At 44.9% G+C, this 24,252-nt stretch overlaps 2 protein-coding genes across 5 annotated transcripts in view; both read left to right on the top strand.

Annotated features, from left to right (window-relative positions):
• Window positions 1-436: 436 nt before the first annotated feature.
• Window positions 437-6,891, top strand: MRPS15 (mitochondrial ribosomal protein S15). The gene is made up of 8 exons (XM_079130418.1): window positions 437-672; window positions 976-1,017; window positions 2,072-2,147; window positions 2,909-2,957; window positions 3,434-3,518; window positions 5,092-5,150; window positions 6,315-6,506; window positions 6,736-6,891. The coding sequence occupies exons 1-8, from the start codon at window positions 543-545 to the stop codon at window positions 6,874-6,876; spliced, it is 774 nt and encodes a 257-aa protein (XP_078986544.1). The 5' UTR covers window positions 437-542; the 3' UTR covers window positions 6,877-6,891.
• Window positions 6,892-8,885: 1,994 nt separating this feature from the next.
• The window catches only part of OSCP1 (organic solute carrier partner 1), a 33,790-nt gene continuing 18,423 nt past the window's right edge, over window positions 8,886-24,252 (top strand). For 2 of the 4 annotated variants that reach the window (XM_079130362.1, XM_079130360.1), the window contains exons 1-3: window positions 8,886-10,696; window positions 16,110-16,139; window positions 21,397-21,551. In XM_079130362.1, the coding sequence (XP_078986488.1) occupies window positions 10,459-10,696; window positions 16,110-16,139; window positions 21,397-21,551 (423 nt within the window). In that variant the 5' untranslated portion in view covers window positions 8,886-10,458. The remainder of the gene's footprint in view (window positions 10,697-16,109; window positions 16,140-21,396; window positions 21,552-24,252) is intronic. The other 2 variants (XM_079130363.1, XM_079130361.1) reach the window with 1 other exon arrangement.

Raw genomic sequence — 24,252 nt, 5'->3', positions numbered from 1 at the left:
TATTACCATTCCCACTTGATGGATGAGTACCCTGGCCCAGAAAGGTTAAGTGACTTGCTCACAGAGTCACACAGTAACTGGCCAAGTTAGGATTCCAGTCCAGCGATCTTCCAAAACCAATGATCTTAGTCACCAGGCTACCAGGCGGCATGGAAGGAGTCTGAGCCCCATTGGTTGTTACAGGGTCGCGTTGCGAACCTTCGGGGAGGAAGGGCGGAGGGAGAAGGGGAAGAAGGTTATGGCAATTCCCCGGGAAGCCCCAAAACAACCGGAGCACGAGGCCAGGAATGCAGGGGAGGGATTAGGGTGGCACTTTGGAGTTTATACGGCGCCGCACAATAACCACAGGGCCACGCCCCCAATCTGGCCAACGCTCCAACTCACCGAGCCCTGCCCGCCAATCCATTCTCTCGGTCCTCTTCTACTCCGGTCGAGCAACTGCCTCGACTGATCGAGCCTGAGCCATCATGGCGGCGCCCGTGTAGCCCGGTCCGTACTGCGAAGGAGACTGTGGCGCGGGCCCGGCGGGGTCAGAAGTCACCATGCTGAGGGCCGCGTGGAGGGCCCTGAGTTCGGTTCGAACCCAGGCAGTGACCCAGGCCCCAGTCTCTGGCCTGCTGGGGAGAGGGAGCGCCCGGCTTCCCTCCGACCACTGGGGCCTGCATCCTCAAAGTGAGGAGCTGAGAAATGGGACCGCGGGAGTCGGGAGTGGGGTCCTGCGGGGATGGAGGATATCCCGGAACCGCGACAGGGGAGAAGAGCGGTGGCAGGATGAGGGAGAAAGTGTGGTGGCTGGGAAGAAGTGTGACAAGGTGGGGGAGACCTGGGGCAGGGGCCCAGGCGGAGGAGAAAGGGGGCGAATGTTCGGCTCAGGGGCACAGAGACCGTGGAGGAAAGGTAATGCGAAGGGCGCAGGAAGGAATCAAGGCTGGACAGTTTAAGGAAATGGGTCTCAGCACTCTCTGTTCTGCGTAGGTCTCCTACAGGCCGCCCGTGGATATGCCATCCAGAAACCAGGTAGGCGAACTTGGGGCAAAAGAGAGACCGCCTGGAAGATTTGGGGTGGCCAAAGGGATCGAGATGGCGAATTAGATCTATTTGATGGGGCGGGCAAAGGGGTGGACCAGACCACCGCATCCACATTATGTAGATCCCTAAGCTAAAAGCCTTCATTAGGGTGGGAGAAGAAGGGTATGAGCAAGAGACTTGGAAGGGCGTGTGTATGCCTGAAAATGAGCTAGCCAGCATGGTTGCAAGGCTGGCACCACCCAGGCCTTCCTAGAATATAGCACTTTGTGTCTCCCTTTGCATAACCATTCAGCTTTCTCTTACTAGGTAAGTTGTTTGGGGCAAGTTACTTTCTCTGAGTCTCGTTTCTAAAATGTAAAAGCATCCATTGGAGAGCTTGTTGTTAGGATTCCATGATAACACATGAAAAGCATCACTGTGCTTAATAAATAGTAGTATATATTAAGACTGATTGCTATTAGTGTTGTTTGCATAGCAGCACAGCAGGGTCTGACTGAAGAGGACAAGTAGATCTACCCCATGCATCTCCTTCACCTCCAAGGGACAGCAGGGATGCAAACACCAAAGCTCAGTTTTTCCTATACTCTGTACTTGATGCTTACATCTCAGCTGGTCCTAAAGCTGGCTGTCCTTCCTCAATCCCCTTATTTAATTCTTGAATCAGCCAGCAAGTGTTTGTTGAATGCTTATTCTAGGCTGGGCCATGGACCAGACTGTTGGGGGGGGGGGGGGGGAGTGCAGTTCAAAGGGCATCAAACTCAGTCCTGTCCACAGGAGAACCCAACCTAGTGGGGAATCTGATAACTATAGAACCAGGCAGGTATATGAGAGGTGCTGGAACAGGTATGTGGTATGTGGTCTTGGGAAAGACTGACTCCTTGGAGAATGAAATACCAAAGCCCACAGGGTTTGCAGAGGAGAAACTAAGCCCAGAATCCAGTGCCTTCTCTGAGATCCTGGATGTCTCTCGGAGAGTTGGGGAGTGTGTGAGGAAGAGCCGTTAGAGCTGACTCTGGGTGTTTTCCATCCCTATACTTGACAGTCCAGCCCAAGCAAGATGATGACCCGCCCCCTTCCACACTGCTCAAAGACTACCAGAACATCCCTGGAATTGAGAAGTAAGCAAGAAGAAACTCACTTGAGGAGTCAGGGAAAATTGGTGGGGAGTGGGAAGGAGTGACCTTGAGACTTGACCTATCTTAAGCTTGATTATAGAACGAGGACGAGAGCTACAGAGAGGGGAATGGGCAGCAGGGACAGATGGGACTTGTGGGGTTCAACCACTTACTTTTTTTTTTTTTTTTTTTTTTTTTCTCAGAGAAGATCATCTACTAGATACCAAAGAGCTAAAATGCCTTGTGTGTCTTTGTAGAAATGTCCCATCTCTTGAACCTTACAAAAACCTGAGGGAAGAAATCATGGCCCTGTTTTATAGAATATTAAGCTGCCCCATGTCATATATCTCCTAAGGAGCAGAGCTGGAGTTTGAATCCAGTGCTGACAGACACCTCAGGTCCTCCTCAGTGGAAGCAGGGCTTCCCTACAGTCTCACTCAATGTGCAGTTTTGTCTTGAAGTGTCTCAAGACAGATTGACCCATGTCGTAGCTGAAATGGAACTCCCCCCTGTGCCCTTCCTGTGATAAGACTAGAACACTCAAGCCAACAGCCATACTTTTCTGTAATTAACACGTCACTCCATGTCCTCAGCCCAGCAAGCCAGCCATGCAGACTTTTAAGCCCTGTAAAATGGCTCCCCACCTCCAGAGAGCCTTATTTGTTGTAGGAGGAATTCTCAGTCATCTTGCTTTTTAAACTAAAATGAAAACAGCATTTCTTCCCCTCCACCCCCCCATACTTGTCACTCTGGTTTTTCCATAGGGTTGATGATGTCGTGAGAAGACTCTTGTCTTTGGAAATGGCCAACCAGGTGAGTGCCTGTGCCAAATCTCGGCCTTGGCCTCCCTAGGACTACCTCCTACCCTGGTTAGCACCCCAGTACCCATGTTTCTCCAGTCACAGCATACATCCCACCTTCACTCTGTGTCTACATGTCAGTGCTCCCAGACTGAACACCTTTAAGGAAGGGACAGTTTTGTTTCCCCATTGTACCCCTAACACCTGACAGACAGTAGGTTCTGAATAAAAATGTGTGCACAAATGAGCAAACTTTATGGACGTTCATTCGACAAGCCATTTCTTTTTATCAGTGGCTTTGGCCTTGGGCTCATCCAGATGTGGATAGCCATGTTGTTTAACCAAGGCCATGGTGAGTACAGTGAAGTCCCGCCCTGAGCTCCATAAGGCCTAGTTGCTATAACTTCAGGTATAGCCTTGCATGCAGAAGGGCTAGTTCTTAGGGCATGGAAGACTGCACAGATTTTCTTAATCTTTTGTCTTCAACAGAAAGAGAAGCTAAAAATCAAGCAAGAACAGTTGATGAACAAAGTCGTGGCAAACCCTGAGGACACCAGTTCCCTGGAGGCTCGAAGTTGGTCAGAGGGCTCTTGGGGAGTGGGGATGCAGGGGAGTCTGCTAACTGGCACTTCATCTAGGGCTCATCCACAAGTACACTTATATTTGGCTTGGGAAAAGGAGACATAAAGACCTAGGGCAATGAAAACTGGACTCTGGATCCCAAGCTCTGTACGCTAGAGTCAGTACCCAGGTCCTGCCTTGTACTTCTCTGTGAGCTTGGGCAAGTCCTCGAGTCCTCTCTGGAGCCTCTGTTTCCTAGTCTAAGACACATCTACAGAGCCCTTCTGCCAGACAGACACTGAGCACTCCCAAGGGCATAATGTTCCTGCTGAGTTTTCCAGCTGGAATTGGCAATAGTCCCCATTAGCTGTGTTTGAAAAACCCCACCACCTCCCCTGCTTTTGGTGCTGTTGATCTTCATTGACCACTAGGAGCGGTGAGGTAGATTGGTGGGGTCTGCGTGTTTCCTCCCCCTTGCCTTTGAACCGTATTACAGCCTCTGCTTCCTCCTCCCGACCCCTGCCTTCATTCTTTTCTTCTCCCTTGCCAGACTAAAGTCTGGTGAGTTCTTGCCAAGTAGCCAAGTCTAGACCCCATGGAGAGGCCAACTCCTGGTCCTCTATAGCCCCTTTTGAAAAGGTAAGTTTCCACATCCCCTCAGCCTCCCTGAACCTCACTGGCCGATCTCATCCACAGAAGGGCTGCTTATCTCACCTTGCCTGTTTCTGCATGATCACTGCTGAAATCTCTCAGGTTGACAGGAACAGATGGGCTATTTGTCAGGACATCAGTGAGGTGATCACTAGGGTCCTCTTTAACCACAAGTATCAGTGGTGTATTACTCAGTTTTCTGAAGGCCACTTTTTGCATCGTGTCTGCTCTGGAGATACCTGTCTCTTCCTACTCTGTAGCTGAGGTGGTTTGCAGGGCCATGTGGTCAGAGCCAGGATTCCCACTGCACTCCCTGCAGTGCACCCAGAACTCAGTGTGTCCTGGGAAGCGCTCACTTGAGGGACAGCCTCTCTTTGAGCCAACTTCTGCTTTTGCCCCCATCTTTGCAATACAGGTGGGAATCAAGTAAGATACCTGAAGGGGATATAGTCCAGGGCCTTGGGAGACAAAGGGAAGCTGACAGTCCTGGAAACTCAGTAGTGAAAGCACAGAAATAAGGATGGCAGCTGGAAGAGAACAGGCAAGGAGTAGGCCCTGACAGCCTTGGAGTCGTATCAGCTGCATTGGCTGGACCTCTAGTACAGTGTCAAATCATTAGCCATGAGACCATGGTAGGTTGATTTCTGAATTTAATGAGAACACTCTGAAGTTTTACCATTAAGAATGCTATTTACTATAATTTTCAGATGATACCTTTATAAGATTAAAGAATTTCCCTTCTTTGGAATTTTCTTTCTAGAGGAAAGACAATGCAAAGTCTTTTGAGATCTTGTAATTTAAAGTGCTTTGGGATTATAGAGAGCAGTACAAGACCATTGGTGATTGTTATTCCTTCATTTCTTAAAACCTAATGCAGGCCTGGGCCCTCCCTTCCTCTGTGCCCAGCTCTCATCCTCTGTGGTTTGTGGTTTCAGTTGTTGCCTTGACCATCAAGATCCGCAATTATGAAGAACACATGCAGAAACATCGAAAGGTAAATCCTGAGCACCATTCACAGTTAAACAGCAGCAGCCAGGGGGAAAGGAGTCTGGGAGGCAAAGGGCTCTGTATCCTAAGAAGCCAGTGGCTGTGACGCCATGGTGCCATCATTAGCTTCAGTGGGAAAACACAGGGTATTTTTGGTGGGAGCCTTACAGGGTTATACAAAGTCACTAGTGGTTAAGAACACTAACTTTAGCGCATGGTCACTGGGTCTGGCATATGGTGGGTCCTGAATGAATATTTGTTGAGTGCGTAAATGGAGTCAGATTGCCCTATTCAAACCTCGGCTCTGTCACTTCCATTTAACTAGCTGTGTGACTTTGGGGAAGTTACAGGTCTGAGCTTTGGCCTCTTATTTATAAGACGGGGATCATAGTAGTACTTGCTTACAGTATTGCTTGGGTTATATGAAATAATAATAGCAGCCAGCATGATGCATAGAAAAGTCTTGGGCCCCATGCTATGCTTTACATGCAACATCTCATTCAACCCTATAACTCTTGTTCTTTTCCATTTTACAGAGGGATAGTCTAGTCATGGAGGGATTACATTTTTCCTCAAGGCACTAGGGAAGTGATGGTCAAGACTTGAAATGGCTCAGTGTTGCTACAGATCCCACATGCTTAACCATTAAACCCTATCTCAACACAGTGTCTGGCACAGAGCTGCTATAATCAGCAAATTAGGCAGTTGTGATTATTTTGAATAAAATATACTGGCACCTCGGTGCTCTGGAGCTAGCTGAGCATGCTCCTTAGAGATCACAGTTTCCTTCATTTGAGGTGCGAAATACCAGCCCCACCGCGAGGTCCCTCAGAGAGCAGCCCTCAACTATGGATGTGGATCTCCAGGAAGAGCATGAGGCCTTCCCTCCTCTCTACCCCAGCTAAAAACAGTTTGCTAGCCATGGAGAGACTGAGTGGGTGGTGTAGGGAAAGAGCATGAGATTTGGAGTTAAATCATTAGTCCCAGATTCAAGACTGTACTTCAGCACCACGTTCTGAGGACCTTTTGTGAATCATAACATCTCTGAACCTTTATTTTCCCATCTATAAAATGCAGCCAACAATGACAATGCCTCCTTCAGAAGTACACTAACATTTGTCACAACAGTGACAGGTAGAATACTAAAAAAGTAATACAGATTTTCCTGCAGGATAAAGCACACAAACGCTATCTACTGATGAGCATTGACCAGCGGAAGAAGATGCTAAAAAACCTCCGTAAGACCAACTATGATGTCTTTGAGAAGACATGCAGGGAGCTGGGGATCGAGTACACCTTTCCCCCTCTCTATTACCGAACTGCTCACCGCCGCTTCGTGGCCAAGAGGGCTCTGTGCCTCCAGGTATGAGTCAGAATGGCTCCTTTAGTCAGCTTTACTGGGACTGTGATGGAGGGTACAGAAGGGACGGGTAAACTGTCTTTGTTAGAAGCCTAGAACTGACCCCAGGGAAGTCACAGGTCACCAATCCCATGGAGGAAGGCTGGGCTTACCATCGGGGGGGAGATGGTTCCCACCTGACCTCCAAGTCAGAGGCTTCACATATGATTTCCTGCCTCCTTCCAACCCCCAGGTTTTCCAGGAGGCACAAAAGCTGAAGAAACAAAAAAGGATCTTAAAAGCTGCAGCCATGGCAACCCCAAAACAAGACGACCAGGGGAATCCAGAGAGCCCTTCCAAAGCCTGCACAGAGGCACTCAAAGGAAACCAATAAAGTCTGTTAAAATTATTTATTTCTGCTTTGAGTGACAGAGAGGAGACGGCATTCTTTTTGGCCCAAGAAAGACGAGGAGGAATCTATTTTCTCATTCAGCTCCAGAATCTCAGAGGTGTCTGAGTCCCTACCCTCACCCACCAGAGAACACAGGCATATAAACAACTACGTGTCATCCAGGTGGCATGTACCTCAGTGCAGGCAAAGCTGAGCACAGGGCAGCATGGTAGAAGGGTGGCTGGCTGGGTGGGAAGGCCACCTATAGGAGCCGCTTCTGGACAAGCTTCCTAAAGGATAAGTAGGAGTTTACTAGGCAGAGAGGGAGGGACAGCACATACAAAGGCAAGTCTAGAAGTGTGTGCTGTGTTCAGGAGCAGTGCAAAGCAAGCTGGGCTAGAAACTTGCACACTGTCCTCTAGGGAGTAGAGAGGTGCTTAAAGTCTTAAGACCAAAAGAGTGATGCCAAGGGCAGACCTCTGTTTTTAGTAATTGGGCAGCAGCTGTGTGGAGGGTAGATTGGAAGGGAGATCAGAGAAATTCATTATTGGGGGCTGGGGTTATTGGTGTTCACATTGAAAATCTGATTTAAAAAACAACTAGCTGGGTACCATGTTGCACACCTGTAATCCCAGCTACCTGGCTAGGAAAATCACAAGTTCAAAGTCAGCCTGGGCAACTTAGCAAGACCCTGTCTTAAAATAAAAAAGGCTGAGAATGTAGCTCAGTGGTAAAGTACCCCTGGGTTCAATCTCCAGGACTCAAAAACAAAACAAAAAAACGATTAGTCCTGTCCCCAGGAAACTAAACTATACATAGGAGACTTTGCTTATAAGATCTGTGTGTTGGGAGGGAGGTTTATAAATAACCCCTTCCCCCATAAATCCCACCCACTTACACCAAGTGCCAAGGCCTGGGGGCCTAAGCATACTTAATATTTCAAGAACCCAAAGAAGACAATGTCAAACTGAGCAAAGAAGAGCAAGATGAGGTCAGAAAGATAAGCAGACATAAGATTCAGAGCTTTCTGGGTATGAAAATCTGCTCAGGTTGCCAAAACAAAGTACCATGGACTAGGTGGATTAAACAAGAGACGTATTTTCTTTACAGTTCTGAAGGCCATGAAATCTTAAGATCGTGGTACTATGCAATTTCATTTCTGGTAAGGGCTCTCTTCCTGGCTTGCAGAGGCCACCTTCTCATGTCTTCCCATAGCCTTTCCTTGGTTTGTACACTGGAAGGGATGAAGAAAAGGTGAGCTCTCTCTTCTTCCCCTTCTTCTAATCCCATCAAGAAGGCCCTGCCCTCATCACCTAACCCCAATTACCTCCCAAAAGCCCTATCTCCAAATACCCTGTAATAGTGAAGTCAAAGCTTCAACATATTAACGGGAGAGAGGGAACATAAACATTAAGTCCATATCTGGATAAAAGACTTTGGACTTCTTTCTGAGAAGAGAAGCCAGAAGAAAGCCAAAAAGGGAGAAAGATCAGTTAAAGCACTATCCGAAGAGCTGTTAGAAGTTTAGATCCCAGACTCTGGGCAGGGCCAAGCAGCTTGGAAGTTGCTAGAATGATTGAAGCCACAGGTGTGAGTGAAATTGTCTAGGGAGGGAGTGCAGGAGAAAGAGCCAGGGTGGCACTGAAAGGATAATCCTCGAGAGCACAGCCTGAGTCAGGAAGAACAGCTCACGTTCAGGGGAAGGTAGGTATGGGTAGAACAGAGAGCCTGGGATCCTGCAGAAACAGAAGTAAGACATAAGCTCTGAACAGGAAGTGAGCTGTTCAGGTATCACCTCCAGGAACAGTAGGGAAGGCCTTTAGAAGACAGGACTTCCAAGAGGACATAACTACCAAGGTCCTATGCTAGAGGCCAGGCACCAACATTTCAGGGGGCCTAGTAGAGGGAAAGGAGGTAAAAAAGGAATATATTAATGGATCAGGATCACAGGAAAGGCACCACTTTTAGTGCTGCCTTAGGCATGTTATCTTACCCACTAATCAAAGTCACATTTTACCATGAGAAAATTAAGGCTCAGAGAGATTAGGTAATGTGTCCAAGTTCACACAGCTGGATAGAGACAGGTCTAGGATTCAAACCCAGCTCTGTCTTGACTCCAAAGATCATATTCTGTCCTCTATAACATACTGCCAAGGTAATGAGAAAAAGTCAGAGAAGCTATGAGAAGAGCCTACCATGGCAAACTCAAATGCCTTTAGGAGCCAAGGTGGTAGCAAATGCATGAAGGTAATGATGTTTATTCTATTCCTATCCTAATTATATTTTCTTTTACCACAGTGCACAGACAGGGCAAAATGACCAAATCAAAGATGGGCTGGCAGCTTTGAACAAATTTATAGTCCTGGTGTTGATGTGTCAGTTAAGGGAAGGACCAAATAGTATTCGAGGTGAGGCAGTCTCAGTGAGGTGAAGGGAGCTTAATCCCAAGTACCACGAGGTCGGGAACAAAGATGTTAAGGAAGCTCAGATTGTGAGTGCGGGCTATTTCAAAAAGTTTGGCTGGGAAGGAAAGGAAAGGAAAATAACTAGAGAGGGTGTAGGACAGAGGGGAAATATTAATATGGGAAGGACTTGGGATTGGCCTTCCTCAAGACAAGACTTCGCAATGGTGTGGTTATGAGGAAGAGGAAGGGGGCAAATTACCCAAAGGGATAACATGCTGATGAGAAGAGTTCTAAGGCTAGATGGGGGCAAGGTGGTGCAGATGACTCTGGAAAGGTAGTTGAGTGCCTGAGAGCCTCAAATGCCATGCCAAGGCATCTCAGCAAGAGACGTGTCATATTAGAAATTAATAGGACCCAAAGAAAAAGATCTGGGAACAAAGGTCTGTTTCAAGTCTGCCAGTATCTGAAGGAAGAAATGATGAGTAGGTTTTATAAGTATTGAGATTTACAGGAACAATTGTTCATCAAAGTGAAAATATACAGTGGGTGGCCAGGTGATCCTGGGGCTTAAGATGGAAGTGAAGAAGAGGATCACTGCCCTGAAAGCAGAGAAATGTTTAGGAGGCCTGCTTTACAGGGTGGAGAGAACTTCCGAGTTGAGGCAGACAGGAACAGGCCTGGCTTGCTCCACGGAGTACGAAACCAGGTGGGCCACCGCTTCAGATGGACTTCAAGGAGGAAATGCAAATGAGTTGAGGGCATCGGTTTCTTCCCACTTAAAAGAAAAATCAGCAACTGTTTCACTGAGTGCTTTCGTGGTGTTTTCCACGATCTCACAAACCTGCCCGAAGTCCCACAAGGAGAGCGGAGGCCGACTGCAACTCCGGTCGGTCCGACCCAAGTCTGCTCGCGAGACGTTTTGCTGGCGGCTCTCCTGTTCATCGGCCGGCAACCCGGAGGGGTGAAGCACGTCCAGAGCGAGCGGTGCTGGCCGAACCCGCCTCTGGACCCTACTGCGTCCAGCGCCCCAACCACCGCAGCTTAAGAAAATCAAAACCAGCGCCCCCCAAAGCAGGCCAACCTCCCTCCGGCGTCCGGGCTCCGGCCAATCCCCAGGAGGGTCCCCGCCGCCCTACCCAATGAGCGCCCACCCTCAGGGTACCTCCCACCAAGCTGTCTTATGATTGGCTCGCTCCTCCCGTCCGCGGCGTCGTCTTGGCAACCAGGCTACTGGACGCAGAGGGGCCTCCAGGCCACTGTCTACAGAGCCCCAGGCTCCTCACCTGCCCTGCTGCTTTCCAGCACCATGTCGGTGCGGACGCTACCTCTGCTTTTTTTGAACTTGGGCGGGGAGATGCTTTACATCCTGGACCAGCGGCTGCGGGCCCAGAACATCCCCGGAGACAAAGCCCGCAAAGGTGAGAGGCGCCGGGACTCACACCCAGACCCGCACCGGGTTCCCTCGCCCCTGCTCTAACACCCACAGCCAGACCTGCACCCTTCAACCCAAGCCAACACCCCTTGCACACTTCACCCTTATAGTCAGAGACCTTTCTTACAAGCCACAACTCCCATCCCGTTGGAGACCCTGGGAAGTCAAATTCTCCAAAAGATACTTCCATTGGAATCTAACACCCCCTTTGGCTATAATTAGAGTACCTGATCCTGCCTAATTTCCCTATTCCTCTAAATGGAAGAGGTGATGCACCAATTTCCCTTGAAAACGGGTCCCTTCCAAAATTGGGAGTCCTATCTGTTCACCACCTAGCAACATAACCTTTGCCAGACCAAACATCCTTTTACCCTTCAGGAACAGGTTCTGATTCTCCATTCCTCTATGTAGTGCCCTCCCGCATAAGCTGGAAATCAGTCTTGCTCATTTCAGAAGCTGTTTCTAGAAATGTAAGCTTCTAAGCCCAGCACAATGGCCCATGCCTGTCACACGGGAGACTAAAACAGGAAAATCACAAGTTGGAGGCCAGTCTCTGCAACTTATTGAGACCCTGTCTCAAAATTTAAAAAACGAAAAGGGCCAGGAATGTAGCTCATTGGTAGAGCACTCCTGGGCTCAATCCCAGTACCAAAAAAAAAAAAAAAAAAAAAGAAACAAAGGAAAGAAAAGAAAAAGAAGAATGAAAAATAAGAGAGAAGAAAAAGAAACATAGGGTTCTAAAATAGTGAAGATAAGTAAGAAAACATAAGGAATTCATGTCTTTGCCTTAACAAGTGTTGGAGGGGAATACAATTGTGAAATTTTTTTTTTATTTTAGCTTCTAAAATACAGAATCTGGTTTCCATATATACCACATGTAATTCCCACAGCAGTGACAACCCAGAACACTCTGCCATTCTTTTCTGCTCTTTTCCTCACTTCTCAGCAAACAACTGTTTTCACCAAATTTCCTCAGATTAATTAAGAAGGAAATAGTAAAATTCATGGTAGAGGAGGAAAAGTTGATATCAAGGCAATTGGCATGGCCACTGATTAAAACATTTATTCTCTACAAAAATCTTTGCCCAAATGATGTTAAATATACATATTCAGGTATTAATTATTATATTTGTGTGATTGATTCTAAGTTCATGCATAAAAAGATAAGAGAACTCCCCATAGCACACCCCCTCCATTCATTCTGCACACTACTGCCAGTGGGCTTTCTGGATTTTATCCAGATCTGTCCAGACTTCCCCTGCTTGTAACCCTTTGTCACACCTGGCAAGTTCAAAACCAGCCTCGGCAATTTAGCAAGGCCCTGAGCAACTTAGCAAGACCCCATCTCAAAAAAGTAAGAGAGCTGGGTATCCAACTCAGTAGTTGAGCACCCCTGGGTTTAATCCCCAGTATCAAATAAAATTAAATAAAACCCTTTGTCAGTTTTCTCCTGCTGCCTGGGTGGAGGCCAAGTCCCTATGCAGCACATTTTGGGGCCCTTCCAAATCTGATCTCCCACCACTGCCTCCTACTTTCTATCCCAATAACACCAAACTACCTGTAGATCTCCACTGAAGCCATGCTCCTTTGTGTCTCCATGCTTGTAATCCCCGTCTCTCCATTCTTCCTCTTCCATCCTGCATCATTCAGCTGAAGAGTCATCTTTCTTCAGGAGGCCTCCCCACAAGAGACCTGCTGATGAAGCACCTTAGCTTTTTTGTTTGTTTGTTTGGTGCTAGGGATTGAACCCAGAGCCTGTGCTTCCAAGACAAGCACTCTACCAACTGGAGCTATATCCCCAGCCCCACCTTAGCTCTTATAGCTCTCCACACCTGCTTCTGACTTGTTATTTGGCCATCTTATGTGGGAAGGACCTGTGTATGTCTCCCCCACCCAACTTTCTTATTCATCTTTGCACTTCAATGCCTACCATAATGCCTGGACCAGAATTAATCAGTGCTCAGTAAATGTCGAACCCATAATCTAAATTGGCAGTTTTATATGCATTGTCATTTTTTTCTCAAGAGGGTTGTTTTCCTTGGTATCTATGTGATGTGATTTAATTCAGGTTAATAGCACCAGTGAGATAACAGGCCAGGGTTTTCTACTAGTCGTCTGCATCTTGGAACACATCATAAATTAGCAATTAAGAGAATATTCTTTGGAGTCACTTGGATCTGGGTCCCAATGCCAGCTTTGCTATTTAACTAGTTGCATGACCTTGAGATGTAACCTCTATAAGCCTCTTTCTCAAAAAAAAAAATAATAATAATACACACCTGGAAACAAAGTTGTAAAGATTAAATGAGACAATGTATTTAACATGATTAGCATAATGAATAATAGGTGTTATCTTTCAAGAGGCATCTGGATAAGGCCCTGTGAATAAAAGGGACTGGTTTTGTCTTTAAGAGCTACAGTCCCTCTGGTTTTTCTAGGTTTGATTTTAGGGAATTTCAGCCTTTAGTAGCTCACTATCACACATTCATTCTCCACAGTATTTGAGTATCCCTGTGCAAGATGCTGGGTGGAACCTGATCCAGCCCTTCTATGCTCTCCTTGGAGGTAGGGCTATTGGTCATTCAGTTCCAGTAACTGATTCTAAAACTGGGGGATATATCTTCCTAATGACAACAATAAATGCTAAGACAATTTTTTTTTAAATTTTATTTTAGTTGTAGATGGACACAATATCTTTCTTTCTTTATTTTTATGTGGTGCTGAGGATCGAACCCAGTGCCCCACATGTGTAAGGCAAGCATTCTACCAATGAGCTACAGCCCCAGCTCCCTAAGACAATTTTTAAGTGAAGATTTTACCAATTACCAAAGACTCCTCTTAAACACCTCAGTACCCACACTGTTCTATCACATAGGTAACATTATATCCCCGTTTTGTAGATGGGAAACTAAATCTCCTTTGTACATGTTTACCAAATTGGTAAGAGCAAGAGTCACGGATTTGGAGCATCAGGCTCCTGAGCTCATACTCCTAACCCCTGTGCCCTTAATTGCTGCCCTATGCTGCCATCCCAGGAGTGGGGAGAATATATCAGAATCTGTGCGGCTTGTTAGGTCAGGAGGAAAGGGGAAGCTTTGAAAAAAGATATCCAATATACCCACTGATCTTATAAAAGAAATAACAGAAAATAGTTGGCCGATGGGATTTGTAGACAATAGAGAAAGCCAGGTAGAGAGCATAGGATTCAAAAAGCTGAAAAACACTCATCTATTTCACTTTTAGCTCTGGTGTGGTTGCAGGAGCCGGAGCCGCTTGACAGACGCAGTACGCAGGCCTATAAAACACCAGGCATAGTAAACTAGTCCTTGCGGAAGCTTTGAATGGAAATCGTATTTCTTCTAGATGTTTTCATTATCTTACACAACTAATTGGTCTCCTGGAGGCCATCGTGTTCCCTCAAGGCCCATGCCGATGTTGCGTTTACCCCGACCAGGCTGCTCTAGTTTAGCGTTCCGCAGAAAGGAAGCCGCTCTTTATGGGGCAACTCTGAGCATTGCACATTGAATGCTGTCCCACATTTGAAGCAATAGCAAGAACAATAACAGTTACCTTTGCCTCACTCCTGGCCTCTTAAACACACTCACAAATAAGATCCTGTTGCACTTTGTTTACATTCCTCGTTTTACAGGAGAGGAAACTGAGGCATAGGGGCCATGAAATTTTTTTCAAGACATGCAGATGCCAGTGGAGTACTGAGCAACCAAATGGTGGTGAGGTTCTGTTTCTGTATTTCTAGTTCCAGTTTCACAGTCAGCCCTCAATAGCCTTTGGGCTGCCTCCCACTCAAACATAAGTGGAATTGTCACAAATGAGTCATCTGAAGAAATAATAGAAAAATGGGGCATGGCATACCTCGCCTGGATCCTCAGGAGGAAGGGTACTGGGAACTTACAGTCCGGCAGAGCCCTCTGCTGGCGCTGAACCTCATTGCCAGCTGGAGTGTCCCAGGGCTCCACAGCATGCTCTGTCCAGTTCCATCTCCTTTTCAGCAGATAGTTCCTATCCCTGAGAGAGGGTGGGCCCCTTGCAGTGACACTGTTCCAAACATACCTTCAAGAGGATCAAAGCTCCCCTTCTCAAAATTCCTATGCTAGATCACCTGTGGAATAAATGCCACAGAAAGATGGAAGTGTGGACATTATGCCTAAGAAACCAGATTTGCTTTAAGACTTGGTGCTGCTTACCCAGTATTTTCTCTCCAAGAGCCTGTGATTTGGGGAGGAAAAAGATGGTGACTTTTCCCAGGAGAGTCTGACCGTTTGTAGCCCAAGGGTCATGGCCCTGAGTGGGCTTACAGACTGGTTTTGTAGGAGCTCTTGGCGTTGTGTACGGAAGCCAAGCTAATGTATATACTGAACTTCCGAAATCAGTGTTTCCAAAAGAGACATTAATTACAACATGTTTTTAAAATGTGGATGTGCATAGAACTCTGTTTATCTGGGGGTGGTTTTTCTAAATGGAAATCTCCCCCCAATAAATAAGGAAGGAAAAAAGTCATCCTTGGGTGGAATCCAAAAACCTTCAGTAGAAAAAGAATGGAATTAGAAAAGAATCTAGTCGAGTGTTTGATGTGTATCATCCATTTATCACCCAACAACCCTATCAGGCATGTGCTCTGTGATCCCTCTTTGAGGAAACTGAAGTTAAACAGTTGCTTGAGCCGGGTCTCACCCCACAAAGATCTTGATTCTCACAGATCTTTCTATCCAAGTACATTTTTCCTAATTTGGTCTCCTCTTAGCCTCTCCCTGACTGCCTTAGTCCTCAGGAGCTTTCTTTGTAGTGATCACATCTTTAGTTTCTTCTTTTTATGTGGCGATCATGTATCCATACATAAAAAAAAAACTGAAACAAATATTGACATAATTTCCTTTTAATTCATATTTCATGTTTTCTGAACAGTTCAACTGTACTCCAGAAGAAGAAATTTTACATTAATAAAAAATCAGATTGTATGCAAAGCAACAATCTGCCTGTTCCTGCCTGTTCTTGGATTATTCTTCCTTGGGGGGTTAGTGTTGTTAAAAGCCTGCTTTGGGGGAATGTTGTGTTCTTGTAGCATTGGGGAAGATGACTTCCAGAACTTTCAAGGTGAGCCTGGAGGAAACTATCCCTCCTGAGCTTCCTCTTGTCCTAAACTACTCTCCATGAGACCTAGCCTTTCTTGTGGTTGTTTATTTTTGGATACTGTTATTTAAACAGTTTTTAAAACTTTTTAAAGTTTCAAATGGAAGACAGCATTCACATTGGACATTAAATACAAACATGAAAAATAAAGTTTCGTAGACTAGATAATTGGATTGGTATTTGCAAAGCCTCCATGAAAAGAATGTTCTTGCTTCATGAACTGGTGTTTTCTTTTTATTTGCTTCATGTAGATGAATGGACAGAGGTGGACAGAAAACGAGGTATGCTATCTCTGGGCTGCATGTATTCAGTCTGTATCCACAGGTTCACCCAGTCTATTATCAGTGGGGCTTAAAATGGGACCACTCTAAATATTTCTAAGAAAATAGGCGTGAGTTTCTCTTTAGGTGAGACATTGGGTGGGTACACATTTGAATCTTTTACTTAAGAGGAATAAACACATTGCATAAGATGAAAACTAAGCAGACTTTGGCAAAAGGGCCACATTGCACCTAAAAGAACTTTCTCCTCTTTAGTTACAAGCATAGCAGGGACAGCTGGGGCAATGGCTGCACTCCTGGTAGAGTGTCCTAAAACAACTTCATAATAGTATCATAAAACCAAAGAATTGTGCTTCAACATGAGTGACTCTCCCCAGCCATTCTTTTTTTTTTTTCTTTTTTTTGTGGTGCTGGGGATTTGAACCCAGGGCCTCATGCTTATGAGGCAAGCACTCTACCAACTGAGCTATATCCCCGGCCCCCAGCCATTCTTATTACACAGAAATATCTGTTGAGTGACAGAGAATCATGGAAGCATGTGGCTGCATGGCTGCCAGGATCATGGGCACATGGGATGACATCATGCATGCAGTAGCCTTATTATCATGCTCAATCTTCCATTTCCCCTTCACACACAACTAGCAGCAAACCTGAAAAGGCTGTCAGCTGCTCAGAATAAAACCTTAGCTTTTCTCAGCCTTGATATGTCTGATATCTTTATATCATTTGACACTTGGATGTGGGTTTGTGCCTGTCATTAGCCATCTTCCTCAATACTTAAATGCTCTTATCACACCAAATATGCTGGGGAGATAATGTGTAATACCTAAGAACAAAGACATTAGAATAAACAGACCCCATTCTAATTTCAACTCCACTACCACTGTGTGACCTTGGACTTTAATTTGTGTGTGTGTGCATGTGTGTGCGTGTGTGTGCATGTGGTGCTGAGGATTGAACCCAGGGCCTCACTCACACATGGTAGACCAGCAGCTTTACCACTGAGCTATATCTGCAGCCTTGGATTTTAAACTAAGAATCAATTTTCCTCCTCAATAGAATGAGGATAATAATCAGAATTGTCCTGGAGTTTAAATGAGATAATGTATATAAAGTTCTAAGCCAAGTGCTGGAACATAGTAATGATTCAAAACTAGGTAACTATCCAGCAGAGTTTCATAACTTCTTTTATGCTTAGCTCCAAATTGCAAGTTCCCATAAACAAGTGAATTTAGAGCAGAGGTAATTGATTAAAAATTATATTGCTTTCATCAAGATAATTATTTCATCAGACTAGGCTCAAAGAGAAGCCCAATTGAAGTGCTTGATATGCTTTTATTATATTTCATAACCATCTTTTGACACTGCTCTTAAGCAATTTTTGGCTCATCCCTTGAGGCATGGCAGAATTTTAGGTGCAAAGTGTAGATCTTGAGGGTTTTCATATACATAATTTAATCACTGGAATTTATTTTAACCTAAGTGTTCATCATTTGATCATAAGACTAGAATCTTGATGACTTATTTTGTTATTGTTGTTACGGTACTGGGGATTGAACCTAGGATCACTCTACCACATCCCCAGCCACTTGTATTTTTATTTTATTTTATTTTATTTTATTTTATTTTATTTTATTTTTTGTAAACCAGGGGTGTTCTACCACTAATCTACATCCCCAGTTCTTTTTATTTTTTTATTTTGAGGTAGGACCTCACTAAATTGCCCAGGCTGGACTTGAACTTGCGATCCTCCTGCCTCAGGCTTCTAAATAACTGGAATTATAGGCATGTGCTAATGTGCCCTAGAAGTTTGATATGTTGAGAGCCCTATTGCCACCCTTCTGATATATTTGTGAAAACCCCTTCCTTCCCCTGCCTTAGCCTCTTCCGGAATGAGCTCAGGTTCCCAGTGTGTTCCTGCCTTATGGGAAATATGCAAAGCTCATATGAGTGCCAAAAACTGACGAAGATAGGGTTGGGGTTGTAGCTCAGTGGTGGAGTGTTTGCCTCACACATGTGGGGCACTGGGTTCGATCCTCAGTACCACATAAAAATAAATAAATAAAGTTATTGTGTCCATCTACAACTAAAATTAAAAAAAAAAAAAAAACAACTAACCAAGACAAACTAAGAGTGTGATGTGAATAGAACTATTGTTCCACCATAGCCAAGTTATAGAACCAGCCAGGTGTCCATCAATAAATAGATACAGATGTTGTGGTATATAAACTCAATGGTGTTTTATTTGGCCATTAAGAACTAAGTTATGGCCAGTGCTGTGGGGCATTCCTATAATCCCACGGACTCAGGAGGCTGAGGCAGGAGGATCCCAAGTTCAAAACTAGCCTCAGCAACTTAGCAAGACTCTGTCTCAAAATAAAAATAAGAAGGGCTGGGAATGTGGCTCAGTGATAAAGTACCCCTGGGTTCAGTCCTCAATACTAAAACAAAAAGAACTAAATTATGTCATTTGCAGAAAAATTAATGGAATTTGAGAGCATTATGTTAAGCAAAATAAGTCAGACTCAGAAAATCAAGGGTTGTATATTTTCTCCCAAATGTGGACGCTAGAGAGAAAAAAGTGGGGGGAAGCAGGAGGGGTGGTAGGGGGAGGTATCTATGGACACAGAAGGAAGACCAGTAGAGCAGAAGGAGGGAACAAGGGAAGAAAAGGGGAGGTACTGGGGAATTATGTGCATGTGTGAATACGTCACAAGTGAATCCCACCAGAACGTGTTATATTAAGATTATAATGTGCCAACAGAAAATTAATTTTAAAAAAGAAGAAAGCTCAAAGCAAAATATGAAAAAAAGAACTATGCTCAGGGGTAAATATGATGTGGGCTCATGACTAGGGTAAGACTAACATCCCCTCCTCTGTGTGCCCATGGTGTTTACCTCAGTGTCTGGCACATAGTAGGCTGCCTCATCCAAGTACTGGGGAAGGCAAATCACAAGGAGAAGAAAACATGCCAGTGTGTGCCTCCACATTGCTTCCAGAGAATGCAATGTGAGGCGGGTCCCAGGGCCCAACCATAAAACTTCCCTTCCCTCTTTGAGGGCATGTGTACGCACTGCTCTGCCCGCAGGGACAGACCCGCTGTGCTCTCTTCTCAGTGGGTGAATCTTCTGCAGCTCTTGTGCAGAGAGCTATGGTGATATAGAGCTCCTTCACCTCCCGGGAAAAGGCGTCGTTCTCTTTTTGCTTTGCCCAAGTAGCTAACGATCACCTTGGGGTTTTCTTTCTTTTAAAACCGGTTTGAGCTAAGCTATTTTCTAGATGGTGGTAAGAGCTCAAAGACCCCAGAGAAATGACTCAGCTCTTCGTACCACTAACCCAACCCAGCCACAGGAGGCTTTAGCACCCATTCTCTTCTGAGGACATATGTATGGCTTTTCAGTTGTACCTGTTTCCTCTCAAATCCTGCTTTTGTTTGTGTTTGTGTGTTTGGGGGTTCTTTGTTTGTTTGTTTTGTTTTTGGTACCAGGGATTGAACCCAGAGGTGCTTAGCCACTGGCCCACATCCCTAGCTCTTTTTTTTTTTTTTTTTTTTTGAGACAGGGTATCACTAAATTGCTGAGGCTGACCTTGAACTTAAAATCCTCCTGCCTCAGCCTCTTGAGCCACTGGGATTGCAGGGGTGCGCCACTGCACCCAGCAAATTCTGCATTTTACTTATAGGCTGTGGTGAGAAGAAGTTAGAAAATCCAGTTTCCTGCAGGTCCTTACTTGTTTTGGCCAAAGGGAAACGGTGAGACCTGAGACAAAGCCAGAAGGGTTCCAGTGTCTGCACAGCCCACACTAGGGGAGCATTCCTGCACATGAAGGATGAGCCTTGGTGGGCTGAAATTGTCAGATTTGAGGGACACCCCTGTTGGTAATGGGCCTGTTTCTTCCTCTCCAAGTAACAGGATGGAGTCAAGAGTAAAAGTCAAAGGTCAAGTGTCAGTTCAGCACTTCTATAAGGAGTCACAGTGGGTCAGTCCTTTGTGTTCATGTGGGGGGCAATGTGTCCTCTCTCCCCTCTCTCTGAAGCCATTCCATTTAAGATTTAAGTATAGGGCTGGGGAGCTAGCTCAGTTGGTAGAGTGCTTGCCTTGCAAGCACAAGGCCCTGGGTTCAATCCCCAGCACTGCCAAAAAAAAAAAAGATTTAAGTACAGCCAGCCCCCAGCTTCCCTTTCTCCATAAAATGCCTTGAGATGATTTTAAGTGCTGGTCTGAGCCCTCCAGTCCTTCTGTCAGTTATCACAGGTACAGGGCGCCTGAACAGTAACCCCCTGCTCTGCCTCACCCTCACTCTATAGACTGACGGCCACAGCCAGTCACTGGCATGTCCCAGGTATTCAGTGAAAGAAGGAAGAGTTTCCATCTTTCAGAAATAATCACTCATAGTACAGGCCATATAGCACATCTCATAGAAATAATCACTCATGACTCATGTTGAATAATTGAGTTTATATAATTATTTTAAACAACCCAGTTTTCTTCCAGATTTTAATTACTACGAATGTATTTTCTTGACATCTACATACTCTCGCCTTTAGGCCAGAATAACTGGCTTAATTAAGAATAATCTAGTAGTGAAAATATCTAAGTGAATGAATATGTGAAAATACAGCACTTTGGTTTACACATTCCTTTTACTCTCACCAGATGGAAATTTTTATTTGAACAACAGTATGAGATATTTGTGGTATAAAATCAATAGTACAGACCACAACATCTCAAAGTTCATTTCTTGTAGAAACATGAGAAATGTTTTAATCTATAAACAATACATATCTATGTCTATTTCTATAAAATGCTTTTTCAAAAAATCAGCTTATCATTATTTGTCCCATTTTTATGAAATTTAATTTTAAGTAAAAATGTTTAGATTTGCTTTTTTAAAAATGTGCAATTTCTCATTTTGGGAAAAACTCTAATCTAAAACACTACAGGAATTGTTTTTTCAAGGAAAGAAGAAACATTCCCCTTATTACTCAGTCAGATAATGTTTGTGAAATTGGTTTGTAACCTCTGAAGCGCAACCCACTTGTACATTGTCATCTTGGATGTTTGCCTGAAATGGTGACACAAAGCACACTCTCAAGCCCTGCTTCCTCCTGGGTCCCTGGGTCAACTGATCACAACAAGCACACAGCAACCCAACTCCGCATATGCCCAGCTCCCCATTCCTACCCAGAGAGCATTTCTGAATAAAGCTCCCTCTGGTACCTTCCTTGCTCAGCTGTATTCTCTCTTATCTCTGCAGTACTGAATGACATCATTTCAACCATGTTCAACAGAAAGTTTATGGAGGAATTATTCAAACCCCAAGAGCTCTACTCCAAGAAGGCCCTAAGAACCATCTACAACCGCCTGGCTCATGCCTCCATTATGAGATTGAACCAGGCCAGCATGGATAAGGTGAGAGACAGCCACTGTCATCTTTTACAGATTATCATAGACTGGGGTCAGATGAGATGATATGTGCAATGGTGACTTGCAAAGGAAAATAGGTACTTAGAAATATTAGCAGTAATTGCTGAGTTTTAGAATTGGGAAGAACCTCAGAAGTCATCCACACTAGCCTCTCCATTGGTTTATATCACCCCACCTGCCCAAAGAGGGTACTGCTTTTCATTCCCTGGAACACATGATTAACCCAAAACAAGCACACGACCCTCAAAACTTTAATTCTGTCTCATTTATAACAAATTTCAGCTCTGCAATGAGGAAAGTAGGCATCTTTTAAAACAATTTAAGCCAGGTGTGAGGCTCCACATCTATAATCCCAGCAACTCAGAAGGCTGAGGCAAGAAAATTACAAATTTGAGACCATCCTGGGCAACTTAGCAAGACCCTATCTCATGCTGTGCATGGTGGCACACACCTGTAATCCCAGCAGCTCAGGAGGCTGAAGCAGGAGGATTGTAAGTTCAAAGCCAGCCTCAGCAACAGCAAGGCACTAAGCAACTCAGTGAGACCCTTTCTCTAAATAAAATACAAAAAAGGGCTGGGGATGCAGCTTAGTGGTTGAGTACCCCTGGGTTCAATCCCCGGTACTCTCCCCGACCCCCAAAACAAAAAAGAAAAAAGAAAAGCCTAATCTCAAAATAAAAAATAAAAAGGGCTAAGTATATAGCTCAGTGGTGAAGCACCCTAGATTCAATTCTCAGTACTGCAATCAATCAATCAATGAAATAGGGCAAATTAAAAACCATTCTGTCTTCACTTTTAGCATGAAAATAGCTATTTGGGAAACAAATTGGGCACTCCGGGGTTTTTTGGTTGTTTTGTTTTGTTTCCTTTTCTCAGTGCTGGGGATGGAACCCAGGATGCTCTACCACTGAGCTACATCTCCACCCTTTTTATTTTCTTTTGAGACGAGTTTCACTGCCCTTGAACTTACCATCCTCCCATCCTCCTGCCTCAGCCTCCCAAGTAGCTGATTTTTAAAATAATAGTATCACATAAATAAATGGCAGAGGATAGATAGATTTGTTCAGAAGAATTCCAGATGTTTTACCAAGATATTCTACCCTCAGGGAGGGAGAGCATTCCTCTGTCCCATTAAGTATGGGCTGCACTCAGTGACTTCCTTTCAAAGAATAAGGTATGAAAAAAAGGAGAAAACAATTAGCTATAAAGCAAAACCTGACAAATGACCTCACCCAGCACCCAGGAGGGTCACGGTTCATGCCAACAGTGATGAGGCATGTTGATGGTGTGTACCCTGACATGTGGGATGAAATGGTGCTTCCCCTCTGTGGTCTTCCTCCCCAACCCACAATCCTAGTCTCACTACAAGAAAAACATCAAACAAATATCATTGTCATGACAGAAATACCTGACCAGTATTCAAAATATCAAGGTTACCAAAAACAAGAAAATCAGAAAAACTGTCACAGCCAATAGGATCCCAAAAAGACATGATAACTAAATATAATGTGGTATCCTGGATGGATGGGATTCTGAAACAGAATATGATATTAGGGGGAAACTTATGAAATCTCTTATAGTATTTAGTTAATTCAAAAAATAATAACAAATCCTTTTTAATATCTTCCATTATGTGCATTTTTTTAAATCATGAGGATTGACAACCAGGAGTAGGTGTGCAATCAATTTGCTTATTCCTGGTACCTAGAAGAAGCCTCAGAGAGACAGAATACCTTTAACTCTGCCCTCTTACCTCCTGCTGCTTTCCTGTGGAAAGTTACTTCATCGCCCCAGCCCGTATTCTCACTGTAAAATGCAGGTAGCTCCTTCCTCTTCCTCTGCCTGCTCAAGCAAGTGGCAGCTATCTCCTACTCAACCTCATGGCCACCCTCAGATCTCTCACAAATCCCAAGATCATCAGAAAGAGGACCAAGTTCACCCAGCACCAGTCAGTCCAGATTTGCGGGGGATGGGGAAGCAAGTGCTCTACCACTGAGCCACACCTCCAGCCTAAGGGTCCAGATCTTGCTGCCCAACAGTGATTATAGGAACAAGAAGAAGACAAAGCACATGCTGCCTGGCATCTTCTGGAAGCTCCCAGGCCACAGGGAGCCAGAAATGCTGCCAGTGTGCAGCAATTCTGACTGTGCTAGGATTGCTCGGTATTTCCTCCAAGAACCGCAGCACCGCTATAGAAAGAGCAGCCCAGCTGACCATCAGCGTCGCCAATCCCAGTGCCAGGCTGCATAGTGAAGAAAATGAATACATGGCTCATGTGCACATTTACTTAAATAAAACCATAAAAACTGCAGTTTAAAAATAAGGATAGTAATAGCTACTTGATCAGTTATTGGAAGTCATTGCTCATCTTTCTCTGCCTTGGAGAAGGTTTAGAAACAACATAGCATTTGGTATAATACCTGAAAGCCAGGTGTGGTGGCATATGCCTGTAATCCCCGCTGCTCGGGAGGCTGAGGCAGGAGGATCACAAGTTCAAAGTCAACCTCAGCAACTTAGCAAGGCCCTGAGCAACTCAGTGAGACCCTGTTCTAAATCAAATGTAGGGGCTGGGGAGATAGCTCAGTCGGTAGAGTACTTGCCTTGTAAGCACAAGGCCCTGGGTTCGATACCCAGCACCCAAAAAAAAAAAAAAAGTATAAATCAAATGTAAAAAAGGGCTAGGGAT

The sequence above is a fragment of the Sciurus vulgaris genome, assembly GCF_902686455.1.
Source record: "Sciurus vulgaris genome assembly, chromosome: 1".
Taxonomy (NCBI): domain Eukaryota; kingdom Metazoa; phylum Chordata; class Mammalia; order Rodentia; family Sciuridae; genus Sciurus; species Sciurus vulgaris.
The sequence above is the reverse complement of the archived record's forward strand: the minus strand, read 5'-3'. Positions and strand labels throughout refer to the sequence as shown.

Coding starts and splice junctions, on each gene's coding strand:
- MRPS15 (XM_079130418.1), top strand. CDS start 543: ATGCTGAGGGCCGCGTGGAGGGCCCTGAGTTCGGTTCGAACCCAGGCA. Junction 2,958..3,433: donor CTTTGGAAATGGCCAACCAG/GTGAGTGCCTGT, acceptor TGTCTTCAACAG/AAAGAGAAGCTAAAAATCAA. Junction 3,519..5,091: donor CAGTTCCCTGGAGGCTCGAA/GTTGGTCAGAGG, acceptor TTGTGGTTTCAG/TTGTTGCCTTGACCATCAAG.